The sequence below is a fragment of the Buceros rhinoceros genome, unplaced genomic scaffold (assembly GCF_000710305.1).
Source record: "Buceros rhinoceros silvestris isolate BGI_N320 unplaced genomic scaffold, ASM71030v1 scaffold1777, whole genome shotgun sequence".
Taxonomy (NCBI): Eukaryota; Metazoa; Chordata; class Aves; order Bucerotiformes; family Bucerotidae; genus Buceros; species Buceros rhinoceros.
The window spans coordinates 14,891-30,784 of NW_010423731.1; the positions used below are offsets into that span (position 1 = coordinate 14,891).

Below are 15,894 nucleotides of genomic sequence, written 5' to 3' on the forward strand. Positions count from 1 at the left end.
TGCCAGTGCCTCCCTTCCCGCGGGCCAGGCTTTCCAGTGCCTCCCGTTCCGCGGGCTAGGCTTTCCACTGCCTCCCTTCGCGCGGACCAGGCTTTCCAGTGCCCTGCCTGACTCTCCATAGCTCTTCTGTCTCTCCCTTCCTCCTTGGCAGAGATGGCCTTGCTCAGCAATTCATCCATGGGGAAATTCAGCTGTCCATTGCAATGCTCATTATCTTAGCAAAAAATTATTTAAAATCTTACTCCCTTTCTGATTTGTGTTTTGGTCTTTTTTTTTTTGGCAGGTGCCTGTATTGAAACCTATGGATTTGATGGTAGAAGTCACTCCTCGGAGGATCTTTGCTAATGGTCACACCTATCATGTCAACTCAATATCCGTCAACAGCGACTGTGAGACATATATGTCAGCGGATGACCTCAGGATTAACCTCTGGCATTTAGCAATCACAGATAGGAGCTTCAGTATCCTTTATTGTAGTTCTTTGCCTAATGTTGATAGTATTAGGGGAGCTTAAGAGAGCTGTTTTTAAATAGTTTTCTGCAGATTTTAAAATATACCTTTACTTATCAGAATCACTGTGGCATTTGTAAACCTGTAAATTTGTAAAATCTGAGCAGAAAATGCTCCGATATCATAAGAGACAGCTAAGAGGTTGCAAATATCATTTTACGTGAAAAATGAGTCTTGGAGTTGATAAATGACAAGTAAACAGGAAACTGATGCCAGCTGAATGGTAACGATCCACCTTACTAGAATACTCTGCACGGTTATTTCATGAAGACAATTCATGCTGAGCTATTCCACCTTATTCTGCTGAAAGATCAGCCCTTACCCTGACCATGCCCCCTGTTCTCTGACATCCTGCTTCCCAGAACCCTAATGCCTGAGATGTGCACAGTTTGGGGGAGGGCTCAGCTGCTTTGTGAGTTGTGTTTGTGGTTAATGTAGTCATTGCTGTATCAAGTGCTGGTATCATCCTGAAAGCTGTGTTGTGGGATCGTTCCAGTCATCTGTGAGGCTGCACTGCAACAGGATGGCTTGGAGGAGGAGAAGGAAAAGAAAACGCAGCCAAGAAAAGTGATTCTCCTTGTATTGCAGAACATAGAGGAACCAGTAAGAAGAGAAATAGGTTATGGGGAGAGCTCCAAATGTCGTGTTCCTTTGGTGATTTATTTTTAAGTATTTCAAAAGGTGTTAGAAGAATATTTCTCCGTGGATTTGTGTGAGGGGCTATTGTATGTCAAAGTGAGGTTGTCCTACTCAGGGCAGATTCCTAAAAGAAAGCACCAATGTGACAGGGTGTTCTCCCTGTCTCTGAAGACTGGGTCAGATCATCTGTGGGCATTAACCCATGCTTTATTAATGTCACAGGAAATATTTTCATTAAATCAATCAACTCTTAATGTCCTTAAAAAACTGCTCTTGCAGGATCAAGTGACAGGTGCCTTTACCCTGAGGATTTTAGGGCGTATCTCCCCAGTGTGTTTCCAAACTCTCGCATTCTTTTTCTATCTTTCATCTTCTGAGACTGAGCAAGCTAAATGGTGCCCTCTTTAATATGATGGTTTGTACCGCTCCGGTTTATATGTCCAGCTATGTCTGATATCCAAGCAACTGTACTTCCGTTCTTTAGTAAGAGAGAACAGCGGGAAAATTGTTTGCTAGCATGCCTGTATGGAGCAGCAGTGTCCTTGACAGTGTCCTCGCTGTGGCTTCACCCTCCAGTCTTGTCTGTGTCCTGGACATGTTTATACGTGGCTGCTGTGTGTTCTCCTCTACTGCGTATGCTCCTCTTCCTTCTAAAGCACAGCAGTGAGTCAGACCAAGCACACCAGTCTGTATGTCTGTGTATGATAAACACATCACGTTCTAGAATACTTACGCAAGATAAGTTTTTGCTTTTGGCCATCCCTCTTACTGTGCTAAAAGCTACTTTATGAACTGGATTGCCAAGAGAACTGTGTCTGAGGTTTAAAAAACCAAGTAACTGTTTATTAGTTATAGTTCGTGAAGATTGAGTAACTGTTGAGGATGTTACTGCTTCTATTCCTGTATGTTCAACTTTTATGTTGGGCGACAGCTCCGTGGATGCTGTTTTCAAGCATTAGCACACTCCTGTTGTTGAATATTTACTGATAAAAAGTGTTTTAGAGTTTCTGATTGAATAATTGATTTAACTCTTAAAACATGGTACAGTTTATAGTAGCACACAATTTCTGGGTATATTCTACCTGATGATGAGGGGGAAATTAAGAGTTTCTGAGTTCTAGGATAGGAAACTTTTTCAGTATCTGAGACAGTGGCTTTGGAATACTTATATTGGATGACTTTGGGTTAATTTGATTTCTGTCCTGGACTGGGCTACAAATATTGCTGCTTTTTGTAGGTACACAAGAATGAACACCTGGGAGGACTGTAATGAGAGAGTTTAGGCAGCGGTAGGAGAGAACACTATGTAAAGGGATGATCAATGCTGGGGGTAAACTCTTCTTGCTAAGCTGGCCATGGTTGCAGCAGATGGACTTTTGTGGCTGGATACCAATATGCATTTAAGAGGGTAGACTGAGTTAAACAGGCTGTGTCCACCTCTGTTTCAGACAATATAAGCTGCATCTGAACTCAGTTTTCCAAACCAGATCACCAGGCAGATTACTTAATTCTTATATAAACAGAGAAGTTGACATAGGTATTCCAAAAAGAAGGCGAAACACTTACAGAATATTGTTTATACTGGGAAATTAATTGGGAGACCACGATAACTGAAAGAAGGGGATAAGTAAGTTAAATTTGCATCAGTCTTTCCACAGGCAATCTTTTTGTCCATATAGTCCCCTGTAAGTCCTCGTAAGATTGAAGTGGCACGTTTTCCACTAGATTTCATCACCTGTCCCATAAAGAAACTGCATTTCTGTCCTACAGAAACTCCAGTTAGATAAAACTCCCCTGGAAGTAGATGAGTTTCTGGTAAAAACATCGGGTGTGCCAACTGCAATTAGGACTAGACATACCAAGATGAAAGCATTCTGCCAAGCAAAAATGAATGTTGCTGGGCTTGGTGCCTTCTGCAACACGCTTGGGGGACAGGCAGGAGGAGACTCAGGCATTTTTAAAAATGCTTGCTTCACATGTTTTTACTAAATGCAAAATAGAAATGAAGCATCTTGCCGTTTTACATGCAAGGCTTGATTTCTTGAAATGCATGTTTAAAACAATAAACAGAAAACATTTTGTAGTGGCATTTGTTAATAAGGGGTCTGGCAGCCATGTGTATTTGTCTTTCTCCTTTCCCTCAGAGGCACCACTGCTATACAGAATGAAATGCAATCTGTTTACCCAAAAGGCTGGTTGTGACAATGACACAAACAACAAATACAGTTGTAGAGTTTCTGGACACTCAGCTCGTGTTTGAACATCTTTACAAATTGCATGGGAAACACTGGAGAAAGAATGGATCGGCAGCAGTATTCTAGGGTGGTTTTCAAGTAAAGTACTTTGTCTTGTAGAATTTTATCAGAGTAGTTGGGTTACAACCATTATTTTTAGCAGTTTTACAAATCACAGAGAATTGTTCGTTTCTTTGAAAATAAAGACAGAGCAATGCAGGACTGAAGTTAATTTTCTTTCTGGACTGCTTTAAAATTTTTTAAGTCAGCTTTACAGAATTTGACCAGAATATTTGCCTTAGATAAAGCCTTAGGCAAATAAACTACAATTAGTGATTTTCTGGTTTGCTTTTGTATTAACATAAACACTAACTGGAGTAAAAAGCAGATAAGTGAGTTTTGTGATATGGCTGTTCAAATTTTCATGAGAAATATGCAAAACTTCTGTACACTGCTTCCCACTTGCAAGCAGATTTGCTCAGTATCGTTTGGGCAGGAGAAGGCAAGGGAGAGGGGGAGGTGAGAGAAGAAGGAAGGGGAAGGTCAGCTGGTAAATAATTGCACGTATGAAGCTTTTCTTTGCTAAAAGGTTTAATGTGTTTGGTTGTATTATGGAGAATGAAAGTCAATGTCTTTAGTTATGGATGATATTCTTCACTGGAAAATAAGTGAGGTAAAGGTTGCTGTGTCTGTTACTGTTCAGTCTGAAATGGCTTAGCAGTGTTGCCTATAGCTTAAGCCTTTAGAAAAGTCATCTGGGGTGTAGTGAATGAGAAGACAGGACTGCTGGAAGCATACTGATAAGGCTTACTGCACATCAGTGGCAATCTCTGGACTATCTAGCTGTACTAAATATTCTTTATGAGAATGTATTTGGATTGCTTGCAGAACTATGTAGCTCACAGCACTTGAACTCCCTTCATTTCCTGGTAGCACACTATTTCACTCTAGAGGCTGTCATGGCATTGCTATGGAAACAACATTACGATTTCCAGCGTGTACTCATCTTGAGACTCATCTTGACTAAAATACTCATTTCTCAGTCAGATCAATATAGTCCAGGGTTATCCTGTTTTAATAAAAAATTCCTTCTTCTGTGTCCCAGAAGGGTTAAGCTAATTAGCAAATCACCATAGGGCCTTCTTAAAGTCTAATGTATTCTAGTATTTGAAGCATATCATGGATAGTCAGATAGTTAGGCACTGTATCTTGGGGAAATTCATTTACTTGGAAGTAAACAACAACAAAGAAACAGAAAAACCAAAATAGCATGGGACATTCATGGAGACCAAGTCTGTGGCAGCCCGTTGCGCACCTCAATATAGTGCATACACAGTACTCTGGGAGCAGCCCCCAGGCTGAGGAAGATAGCTGGCCTTACAAAATCCCCGTTACCTGCCTCAGTGCTAGGTATTTGAATGCTAAAAGGAAAGCAAATCTGCAGCATTCTCCTGGCATTTGTGGAGCTGTAAGCTGGGAAGTTTATACCCTTGAGTTAGATAAGGTTGTTTCTATAAAAATTCCTCAGCCAGGATGACTGTGCACAAGCTGTGTGCATGGGGATGCTTTTTCTGTGCTCTTGAAAAAATTACTGCGTGAGAACCTGCTGCCGCCCCCACCCTCGGCACTGTTTTTCTCAAGCATACACTTTCTGTTGGGGGAGATGGCAGACATGATTTCTCTCCTTTTGAGAGCTCTGTGTAGTACATTTTAGTACTTTCTGTCAAGAAAGATACTGCCAATCTGTATCACGTATTTCAAAGGTATATGTTATATCATTGACTCCTATTCTAGCTGAGTTGCTGCTAGCAACATTTGAGTAGCTTTTCCTCAAACTTGTGTTGTTATTTTATGCTTTACATACCAGTGTCTCTCCTTCTTCCACATGCAGCGCCTCTGTCTCTCCTTTAAAGGACAACAAAGGTGTCTGCAAACCTAAAATCAGGTCTCTAAGTTTAGCAGTAGAGGATTGCAGAGGTATTATGTGTCTTGTTTTCATGGTTTGGCAAGCTCTTCTAAAGTGTAACTATTGAGAAATGGTTGCTTTACTTTTCTCCTATGTGAACATTTGAGGGGAGAAGAGCTGTTTTCAACAAGCCGATTAGATTCTGGATTGATGCCATGCGCTCTTAGTCTCCATTTTTTTTTTTTCAGTAGGGGAATGGTGGCCTTCTAACAAAAATAAGAGTTGACCGTAGTAAAAATAAAGATTTTGACACGCAACTCACATCTGAGTACTGTCAACTGGATGTTTTCTGTGAATTTTGATAGATGTTGAATTCTACTCTAATCTGAGGTAGATTATTAGAAATGCTGAATAAGGGCTCCGGTGCCCGAACTTTCAAAGCTATGGGGAAAAACAATATGTAGAGGAAAAAGGATCAAAAATAGAAAAGAAGAAATTCTATTCCATGAAACTTGTGATAACGCAAAGTTCACACCAGTATTTAATGGTTAAGTTCTTTGCTGCATTGCCATTTCTCATCTGCTGATAATTACATTGTAAACTGGTCATGACAGAGATCTTTCCTCTGTCTAACTGAAGTGTGTGACATATTTTAATACAGTTAAATACTTTGCAATAAAAAATATTTTTAAATTATTGTAAGAAATTTCGAGGTTAGTCAGTCTTAGCCTCACCGTTAAACAAAGCGCAATTAAACGAGGGCTGTTAGAGCCAAATAGGTTTGCTGGAGTATCAACCCAGCATCTGAATGTTGCCTGGTGAGATCCCACTTCCCATTACTTCCATCCGTACTCTAATTCTGCATTAGATAAAGTGGCAAACTGTTGAGGAGAGAGAAATCCTGGAAAAAAAAAAGGTATGAAAATGGTTTTGTTTAGAAAATATGTCAGTGTATCTTTGCTCCCAAGAGATCTGTTAACTGCCAGAATGCAGTAGGGTGGACTTTCTGTGATTGCATGAAGGTAGAAAACACCTTGTGTTTTCTTTAGTTGTAGGGAGGACTTCCTCATTGTGCAGAGAAGTTCGCAAATAACGGTATCCAAAGTAAACCCCACTGGCAATGAAGTCACACATTTGTAGTCATGTGGGTTTAGAATAGCGTGAATATACAAATATCAAGTTTATGCATCATCCCAGGAGATCCAAGAGCTAGGTAGGTGACTGAACCTTTGTCAGCCAATGTAAGAGTTAGAATAAATTTAATCAGTATTTTTGGAGACAAAAGAAGGTATAGTGAAATGTATTTTGGCCTTTTCTGTTTTTTTCTTGCATCAGTTTGCATTTACTGTGTATGATGTTTGTAACATTAATCTTAACTGTGATGATTTAAACAAAGTACAGTAACCACTTTATGTTAAAATTAACTACTACAACCTTACCTATGTGTACAAGCAAAGGTAGGCAGAGTTCCAATGTCAAAATTGTGTATGCACTGTAAAAAGAATATTTTAATATACAATCAAGAGGAGAAAGACAGCTCTTAACAGAATAAAAGCCAATCATCATTTTAATGGAGCAGTTAAGCAGTATTACTAGATGTCAGTGATCAAATAAAGCCTGTTTTTTCTTTAAACTGCTTTAGATTCTGTAGGGGTCCACCCTAATTGGGTGTATAATACTAGATAAATAATAATTAAGGAGAATATAAAAGGAGGAAAGAATCCTCTGACTGTTAGACTGGGGACCACGCTGGCCCTGTGGGTGTGTAGTTAAACAAGGCATCAGACACCTGTTCTTGGTAACCACTCTAGTCAAATGTGGCACAAAGGAAAGAATTTTAGCTTTAAACAATATCTCACGGGACAACCAGAATAGGGATTTTGGAAATGTGGTAGCTGGGAGAGTGCTTGATGTGTGGTTTTTGCTGTGTGTTAGGAAGAATGCAGTAGGGATTCTTTTGTTAAAGTCACACAATAAATGTTTTTAGTGTCAACTGAGGAATAAAATGAGTAAATAGCTAAGTATGTGTAACTGTAAGTTGTCATCTTCTCTGAACTGTATAGAATCCCGATAGTAAATGGTGCCTTTCATGAACTCTCAGCAGACTCATTTGTAAGAAAAATTCTGTGTGTCCCTAGTGCAAAGTGCCAAGAGAGAACTGCATTTCTAGGATCACCTAAATGACTTTGTCTCAAAGACACTTAACACAGATACAGCTTCCTACAACAGGTATTGAATTTGTTCTTCTGCTTCTGTGGAGGCAATACTATGTCCAGTCTGGACGCAGAGTTACTTCTGATGTGGTCATCATCCTTTGAAGAGTATCTTAATTGGGTACAATTTTTAAGCTTTTTGGAGCAGGAGCAGTTGTGTGCTTATAGATTAGCTTGTGCAAATTGCAGTTTTATAACTAAATGCTGTAATTCAAATAATAGATAATAATTATAGCAGTAAGACTGTGTGGGTAGGGACTGTAAGAACTTTAAGGATGATTTGTTTTCAAGAGATACAGAAAAATCTCAGCATCTTTTAGGAGACTTTAAGTCCAGATTTAGGGAGTGCTGAAAACCATGAATAAATTTGCAAAAGCAGTCTTTCAAGACTTTTGGTTTTTGTCTCTCACCAGAGGATACTTCATGATCCTGGTCAGGAACAATTGCTTTTTAACTATTTTCATCACCTTAAATTGATGCCTATCTCAGGAATTTGACTATCAGCCTGTCAGAGACAACTCGATGACATCTGATAGCCAGAGGAGCGATATCAGAGCTAGTTAAACAGTATTTTAGCATTGAATTGTGGACTGAGGCTCTCCTGCCATACAGCCGAAATGTACGTTGCAGCAAAAGCAAACAGTACATGGCTGGCGTTTCAGATATCTGTCTTCAGGGCAAATGTTATGGAAATATTCCTATCTAGCCATCCTCCAGAAAGAAATAAATTGGAAGACTTGAGCCTGTCTGTGAAAAACTAATTATAGCTGAGGCCTTTGCATTCTTGGCAAAGACCAGTCTCTTCCTTTTTCTGGAGTTGCTTTTAAAGAAGTTAATTTAAGGTGATTTGAGCCTTGGCATAATAAATCTTGTACTGCAGATTTATTGTTTAATAAAAATATTAATTTGTTAATCAGAATACATAATTTTTTGACTTATCACTCCTGTCCATACACAGCCGGAATGAATAAGTATGTGATTATGTTTTCTTTTTAATACATTTCTTTATCTAACCCTTCTGTCTTCTCTAATGCAGTTGTCCCCACATAGTGAGCCATGCCTGTTCTTTTGTTGCTGCAGAGGTAAGGAAACACATAGCCAGAGATGTTAAAATACTTTTGGCTTTTAAAACTGTGTAGTGAATTGCAAAAAGGAAAAAGAAAATTGACTGGAGTTGCAGTGAACGATAACAAATACTGTGAAATCCTGAGCCTGTAAAAGCCATTTCAGAACTCTCTAATAGTACATTAAATAAAACAACTGGGATTTCTCTGTATTCATGTGTTTGTAGAGTGATCTAGGCAACACAGCTGTAGAAGATGCTTAGAATTTTACAATAGGTGCAAAGATGTCTTTTCACAGATCTCCACAGAGCAAATTGCTTTCCAATTTAATTGAGACCGTAGCAAAGAAGTTACTATGTTGTACCAGGAAAGCCCTTTAAAATATCATTATCTCAAGCTTTCTCAAGGTTATTGCTATCAAAGAGAGAAAGAGCACTTAGGAGAGCTGAAATTAATGTTAGCATCACCGACTAGATTTCCTTTTTCACCCTAGTAGTTTACTCCATTAGCTTTTTCAGGATTTATCCAAAATCTGAGATCCTTAGTGGAGAGGGACTTGGGAACTATAGCACGGAATATTAAATTACAAATAAAGGGTCACGTCTCGGAGCTGATACTCAGCTAAGTGGCACTCATATTTTAGTGTAATGGGGCTGCAGTCAATGAAGTTATTCCTGTGGAAATGGGTAACAGGATTCAGTCCAAGATTTATTGTCTTACTAATTTTATATCTTCAGCTGATGAGTTTTACTCAGTATGGTGACATTGCAGAAGCTTTTAAATTGCATGCTTCTGTTTCCCTCTGGATTAATTTCTCACTGAAGCATTTTAAAAATGAGCCATTCTCTGTTGTCACAGGTGCAGTCAGTGTATCCAACTTGAAAAACATGTATTATGAATTTATTGAAAGTTAGACAAAAAACCCATTTACAGAGTTCTAGGTACAATTATACGAAAAGATAACGTATAAATAATTTAATCAGCTCTGCTAGAGGGCAGAATTCTCTTAAATGAGTCTAATTATTCTCATTCCCATGTGAGTTTGGACTTGAAATTAACCTTGCAAAGCACAATCTTTTGCAGAGTATTAACATAAAGAAGAAGAAAATGTAGCTTGCTTTGTTCATTGACTAAAATCTTTTAGCTTGAGGACTAGTCCATACAAGAACAGAAATGTCATAAAAACACTCACACACTCATCTTAGGTATTGTAACATTCACAGTCTGTATCTCTGTTTGAGTCTTTAACACCTGAGACCATGGAAGCTTTTCAACAATTGAAGCAGCCAGGGTACTTCTCATTAATATAGGCATTTCTTTCTTTTCTGTTGTCGTAATACACACTGGCAAGGACTGCACTTTAATAGTGCCATTGCATGTGAAATTGCAGTACTTAAGGGAGGTCACTTTTAGGGCTCCGTAAATAAAAGAATTACTCACTTTAACAAAGTTACAACACCAGAGTTAAGAATAAGTCTATTCTGACAGCTTGCAGACAGCATGAAAACAATGTGACTGGTCTGGAATCAATGTTCTGGAAGTACATCAAGCAAACAGGCTTGCAGATGTGAATATTGAACCCCTTTGCCTTGGAGAATAATCTGGGTGATTCAAACTCCTCGAATCCTTATTTCTCTGCAGGGCCTAGAGACCGAGCGGATGGGCATTATTGTAAATCCTTTCACATAAATTAAGCAACTAGATAATAAGTCCTGCCAAAAAGCTTTAATCACAGAATCCTCTGGTTGGAAGAGACCTTTAAGATCATCGAGTTCAACCATTCACCCTGCACTGCCAGGGTCCCTAAACCATCTCAGTGCCACATCTACAGATCTTTTAAACACTTGCAGAGATGAGGACTCCACCACCTCCCTGGACACCCTGTTCCAGTGCTTGACAGCCCTCTCTGTAAAGAATTTTTTCCTAATATCCAGCCTAAATCTTCCCTGGTGCAACTTGAGGCCGTTCCCTCCAGTTCTTCTCTTATATAATTTAATACAGATGATTTGGAAAACTTTCACTGTGGAGTTTCTCATGAGAACTGAATCTGTTCCTCATTTTCATTTTCACATTGCACGTGTTCAGGGATTTCTCTGCCTGCAAAGTTAATTGCAGGCAGAAATATCAGTATAAATTCTGAATGGAAGCCTTTATTAGTATTTTTAAAGTACTTATTTTTCAGAAGCTTCTGAGTATTTTAGAATATAGTTTTATTTGACTACTTCTAACAAACAGTAGGAAAGGGGAGAGTGTTATGCTCCAGAAGACACTTCTAGCTAGCTAAATTTTGAAAAAAAAAGAGTCCTTTGTGACTTGAGTTATAACCAGTTAAAATACGGAATTACTCTACTGGGGTACAAATACTGCTGTATTGGGGTTTTCTGCAAGGCATATGGAGGAATAAATTGCACCTAGAGAAAGAAAAAAATCCGCCAAAATGCTCTAAGGAGTCTATACCCTCCAGCTGGAAGTTTTGTGTCTGCCTTTTAATAGGCAGATCTTCCTCAGCTGCATGGGATTTTATTAATTATCAGGAAGAAATTTCTTGGTAGTATTACCTGTTGGTGCATAGGTTATTAGTTGGGGGAGCGGGGAAAGACACTTTATCTCTTCTTTCTTGTAATCTGTGTGGGAAACAATCCCTGGCTACTATGAAAATGGAGTTTAATGAGTTATATATGTGGCAGTTCTCCGTACTACCAGGGACTGGATTCAGCAGACAAAGTAGATCCCTTTTCAGTTCTCATTTAAACATCTCATTGATTTCAGAAAAGCAGATTTGTGGATGATGAGATGATATGGCTTTTGTTTATAACGTGTCCTTGCCTTATTATGTTGAAATTGCACGCTTTTCTTGGACCCCTTGCTGGTCTGTGCTACACCTATCATACCACACAGAAGAGCACTGCCCGAGAGAAGCTCAGCTAGGTGACTTAGTAGGTCTCTTCTATTAATAATTTATAGGTACCTGAGGCTCTTCTGGTGTTTGTTGTGTTCCAAATGTAACGTTAAGCATCCCACAATAGTTTCAGACAAATCATAATCAATTAATATGCAAATATATCATCTAAACATGCCTTTGCAGCCTTTCAGCAATTAAGTACTATACACAGACAAATGCAGATGTGCATTTATGAAGTCAGGTCTTCCTCTGTTGACTCATCCACTTAATTTTGCTCTCAGCTGTGTATATGCAGATAATGATTTCTTTGCTCTTGTAAATTTGAAAGTGCATATCGTTGTCACTGAAGCAGGCATGTGACTGTGTCTACGGATGAAAATGAGGGTGTTGTGTTCTAAAAATTGAGCGAAAAATTCAGTTCTTAAATAAATTAAAATTTTCCAGTATCTACTTCTAAATTCATTATTCTCTAAGCACATTAATGGTTGCAATGCATATGAACAGGCCTGTTTATGAGAAAGTTTGGGCATGACTTGCACCATTTTAGACGTTCTTTTTCCTAGCAGTGCTATTTTACAATTCTCTGCTTTCAACGGTTATTCAGCTGCTGCAGTTAGAGGCAGTTTCCCTTACATATTGGATTTATTTTTCTTTAACTCACATGCAGCAGATTCTGAGATTTTACTGAATGTATGGCAGTAAAAGCAATTTCCTAAAATTTTCCTAAGTACATTTAAAATAGTTTGTTTCTTTTTTTCAAGTAATGTTTGCATAATGGAGACCTGGGCCTTTCTTGATGCTTTCTGATTTTATTCCTTCGGCATAATCGGAACGCAAATAATTCTGGTGTTAGAAAGGTCAGCATGAGATCTTTCAGATTCAGAATGAGTCTTCAGACTGGCACGCATTCTGGGGAAAAAATTCCAAAAGACAAGTATAACAGTATCAAAAGAACTTCTCAAAACCATCATCATCACGGCTTGGTTTCGCGAACGAAGATCTGGGAAGGGTTTTCCCCACACTCACTGCCAGCGATGAGTGCACCCTTCGGGGCTGTGCGGTTGATTTTTTAGGTGAGGCGCAGCGTGCGCGGAACTGGCTCCACCCTTTACACCTGAGGTTCATCTGCCAGGGTCTGGCGAGCTTGGACAGTGACACTGAAGTCCTCGGGTCGTAGGTTTGGTTAGAGTATCCTTCTCTTAGATGAGCCTTACAAGGCTAAACGAGCTCCATCTGCCCGGGTTTGGAGTCAGAGTTGTCCTTCTCCTAGGATGGTTGCCCAAAGGCTAGTGAGCCCATCGTGCCCGTGGACACACTTTGTCTGACCCTTCAGTTGAGACCTGTCTGGCTTGGGAGACCCCACCGGAGGCACATGCCACCACCAGCACAGCTCTCAACCTCACAAGGGCACGCAAGCTCCTTCCCCACGACAAGGGGGTGCCCGTGAAAGAGTCGCTGCTCTACCTCCAGACATCACAGACGCGGGCATGGGGCGGCCAGGGCCTGCCAAGAACGGGAGTCCTGGAGTCTCAAAACCAACTAACCAAGAAAAGAACTGAGTGAATACTCACATGCCTGAAGTACATGTGAGAGAGGGGAGAGACCACTAAAGCAGAATCCAGAACACTGCTCCTGCTGGCCCTTACCCTGACCTTTGCCAAATCCTTGCCGCTTCATACCTCAGTTTCGTTATCTGTAAAACACTGACACTAATACTGACTCTCCTTTGCTTTGATCTTAACAAATAGAAAATGTTTCCTAATACTGCTTTTATTTTCTTGGCAAGTATCTACAATTCTGAATGGAACTTGAGTTGGGAAGTCCAGGAGGTGCGAAGTCCAGGAGTTGCAGCTTTGGTTCAGAAACGTGGTATTTAAGTTCCATCCCTGTCTGTCTTATTGGCCTTGAACAAATCTCATTAGTCCCGTAGTCTTGGGGGACTCTGGATCCTATCAGCTGCCAGTTAAACCAGTGACATCTTGGTTCCCAAATACATTTAAAGGGTCCTAATGTTCACTTCTCTGGCCGTCATGCTTTGTAATTTTTATGATGTTAGAAGACAGTAATAGAAAGCTAAATTGGGCATGAATCTGGCTGAAGCTTTAGGCATTCGATTGTGAAGAAGCATGGACCATCAGTGGTATGCTGGGCATAGGTGGGAGGTCATTGCCCGAGGAGCATCCCCCCAGCACACTGTGTCAGTGTGTATTACCAATAAGAGAGGAGGATGTACTGAATATATCACCCTATCTGTAGGTGAGCTAGATCTCAACAGTAGCTTAGTTTTTATACCTATTGTTTCCCTAACATGGCCAAATTCTCTTTGGTGGCTAGTTCTAGCTGAGTAGGTGCAATGTGTGTTGCTACTGCAGCCTCTTAGCTATGACTGTGTTTTTTTTTTCTTCCACTCACATCTCTTTTTCATGTAATTCAGGTTGTAATCCTTGAGTTAAGAAATATCAGAAGTCCACAAAACTGTGTTAACATTACTTATCTCTTTGTTGTATGCACTTCGTACTTGTTCTTTATGTTATGAGCCATCACTTTACTTTGGGTTTGCACAGCACTTAACTGTCTGTGACTCGGCCTGCCACATAGAGCTGAAAACCCATAGCAGATTTTGTTCTTTAAGGTATCTCATCATCCTGATATGAGGAAAAAATACAGGAAAAAAAAGCTGTCAGAAACCTTCACGCCATCATAATGGCACCATCTATTGATGGAGACATTTTATTGCCACAATCAAGCCATTTAATTTTGTTTTCAGCAAATCGCCCACCACCAGTGTGAGACCGTTGCCAGAGTTCCCAGCTCCAGTATGATGTCTGAGGAATCATTGTTACAAAGACAATGGAATTAAAAATGGAATTGGGCTGACATGGTACTGCTAAGTATGGATCAATACCTTGCATTAACAGACATTAGGTCCAAGACAGCTTGAAGGAACACGCACATATGTGACAGTTTCTGCTTTTGTGGTTCAGAAGAGTGAAATGGTACAGACAATGTAATCGCAGCTTTCTGGACTCTTTAATATAACCTGTGCGGTACACGCTTCTAGTGGAGCAGTGGGTGAATGCTGTGTGATAAAAAGCATTGACACCATGGCTATTAGGGGAACTTAGAATAGAAATACTGGGTCATCTCTCTGCCTAAGGTAAAACACTGGAACTTGAAGAAAAGGCCAAATCCATTAACCTATTGACAATTCATTCCAGAAACTGACAACAAGCCAGAAAGACAGATTCAGAAGCTGGACCCTCTCCAGTGGTGTCCTTACTGTCACGTCCTTACACGTGCCTATTGTAGAATTGTCATTCAGCAGTGAAAACACACAGTGTCTCTTTAAGAAATGAGAATAAAGGAGGAAGTGGATGGATATTTAAAAATATAGGGCTTACTTCTGTCTTCCATAGTAAGATTGACAAAAATCACATCATGATGTTACCAAGCATACCGAGGCCCAATTCTGACCCTGCTCCCCTGATGTACTCAACCTGGAAGGAAACTGCAACCGTTTGGAATTATTCCCTCAGCTGGCACATGGTGTAGGAGTGATATAACCACCATGTAAGGAAGTGTAAAACTGGTAGAGCTTGATTTGTAAGCATCACGGTTCCCTCCTTATAATGAAAGTAGTGTGCACTAAATGACTAACAGAGGAAACCACTCAGAAATGCTTATATGAAAAGTGTAGAGCCTCAGCAGGACCACGGTAATCAATTACCCTAAACTGAAGGCCCGGTAGCTTCTGTGAATTGCTATTGATTTCAGCTACGAGTCAGTGAATCTTTCTAGGACTAGGCTAGAATGTAGGTGTGAGATGCAGGCAAAATTAGGAGCTGGAATAAACCTGTGTGGAAAACACAACTAACAGCCAGGTTTGGGAAGATATGTTATGCCGGAGTTTGTTTTTTGAACATCCTTAAAAATTGCAAAAACCCAAGTCCCACGCAGGGGTAAAAATGAAGTACCACATGAGCATGTATTGAAATAAGAAAGGTGAGAATTTTTATTTTCTTGTGAAGTCTTTGTGGAAAAGAATGTCTGGTTTTCTAAAGAAAGCCTCTGTCCTCCTCTGCAGTTGAGTGAAGGGTGGGGGGTTGGGGGGTCAGTTAATGTTTTTCCTGTAGCCTTCATCAGCCTATACCAGTGATTTCCTTCTTGCAGTGATCCCTCCAGTCGTATAAAAATGATTCCAAAATTCAAAATTCAGTCCTCTGTATGCTGTAGCTTGTGAGTTGCAAATTTGTTGTCTTCAAAATTCAGTTCCTTATAGAATTCCTTGACGATTTTGGGAAGATGAAGCAGCTGTTTCTTTATGCATACTGTTCTAATTAAAGGGAATTTAATCTGTTTTGAAGAGACTGCTATGTTTCCAATATCATACAAGGAAATTCTTTCTGGAGCCTTCTTTGCTCAGCAG

General features: G+C 39.9%; 1 protein-coding gene across 1 annotated transcript in view; it reads left to right on the top strand.

The window, feature by feature from the left end:
• The window catches only part of LOC104497262 (serine/threonine-protein phosphatase 2A 55 kDa regulatory subunit B gamma isoform), a 59,621-nt gene that overhangs the window by 9,860 nt on the left and 33,867 nt on the right, over nt 1-15,894 (top strand). Inside the window, exon 5 of the mRNA XM_010140495.1 lies at nt 284-461. Coding sequence (XP_010138797.1) covers nt 284-461 — 178 coding nt within the window. The remainder of the gene's footprint in view (nt 1-283; nt 462-15,894) is intronic.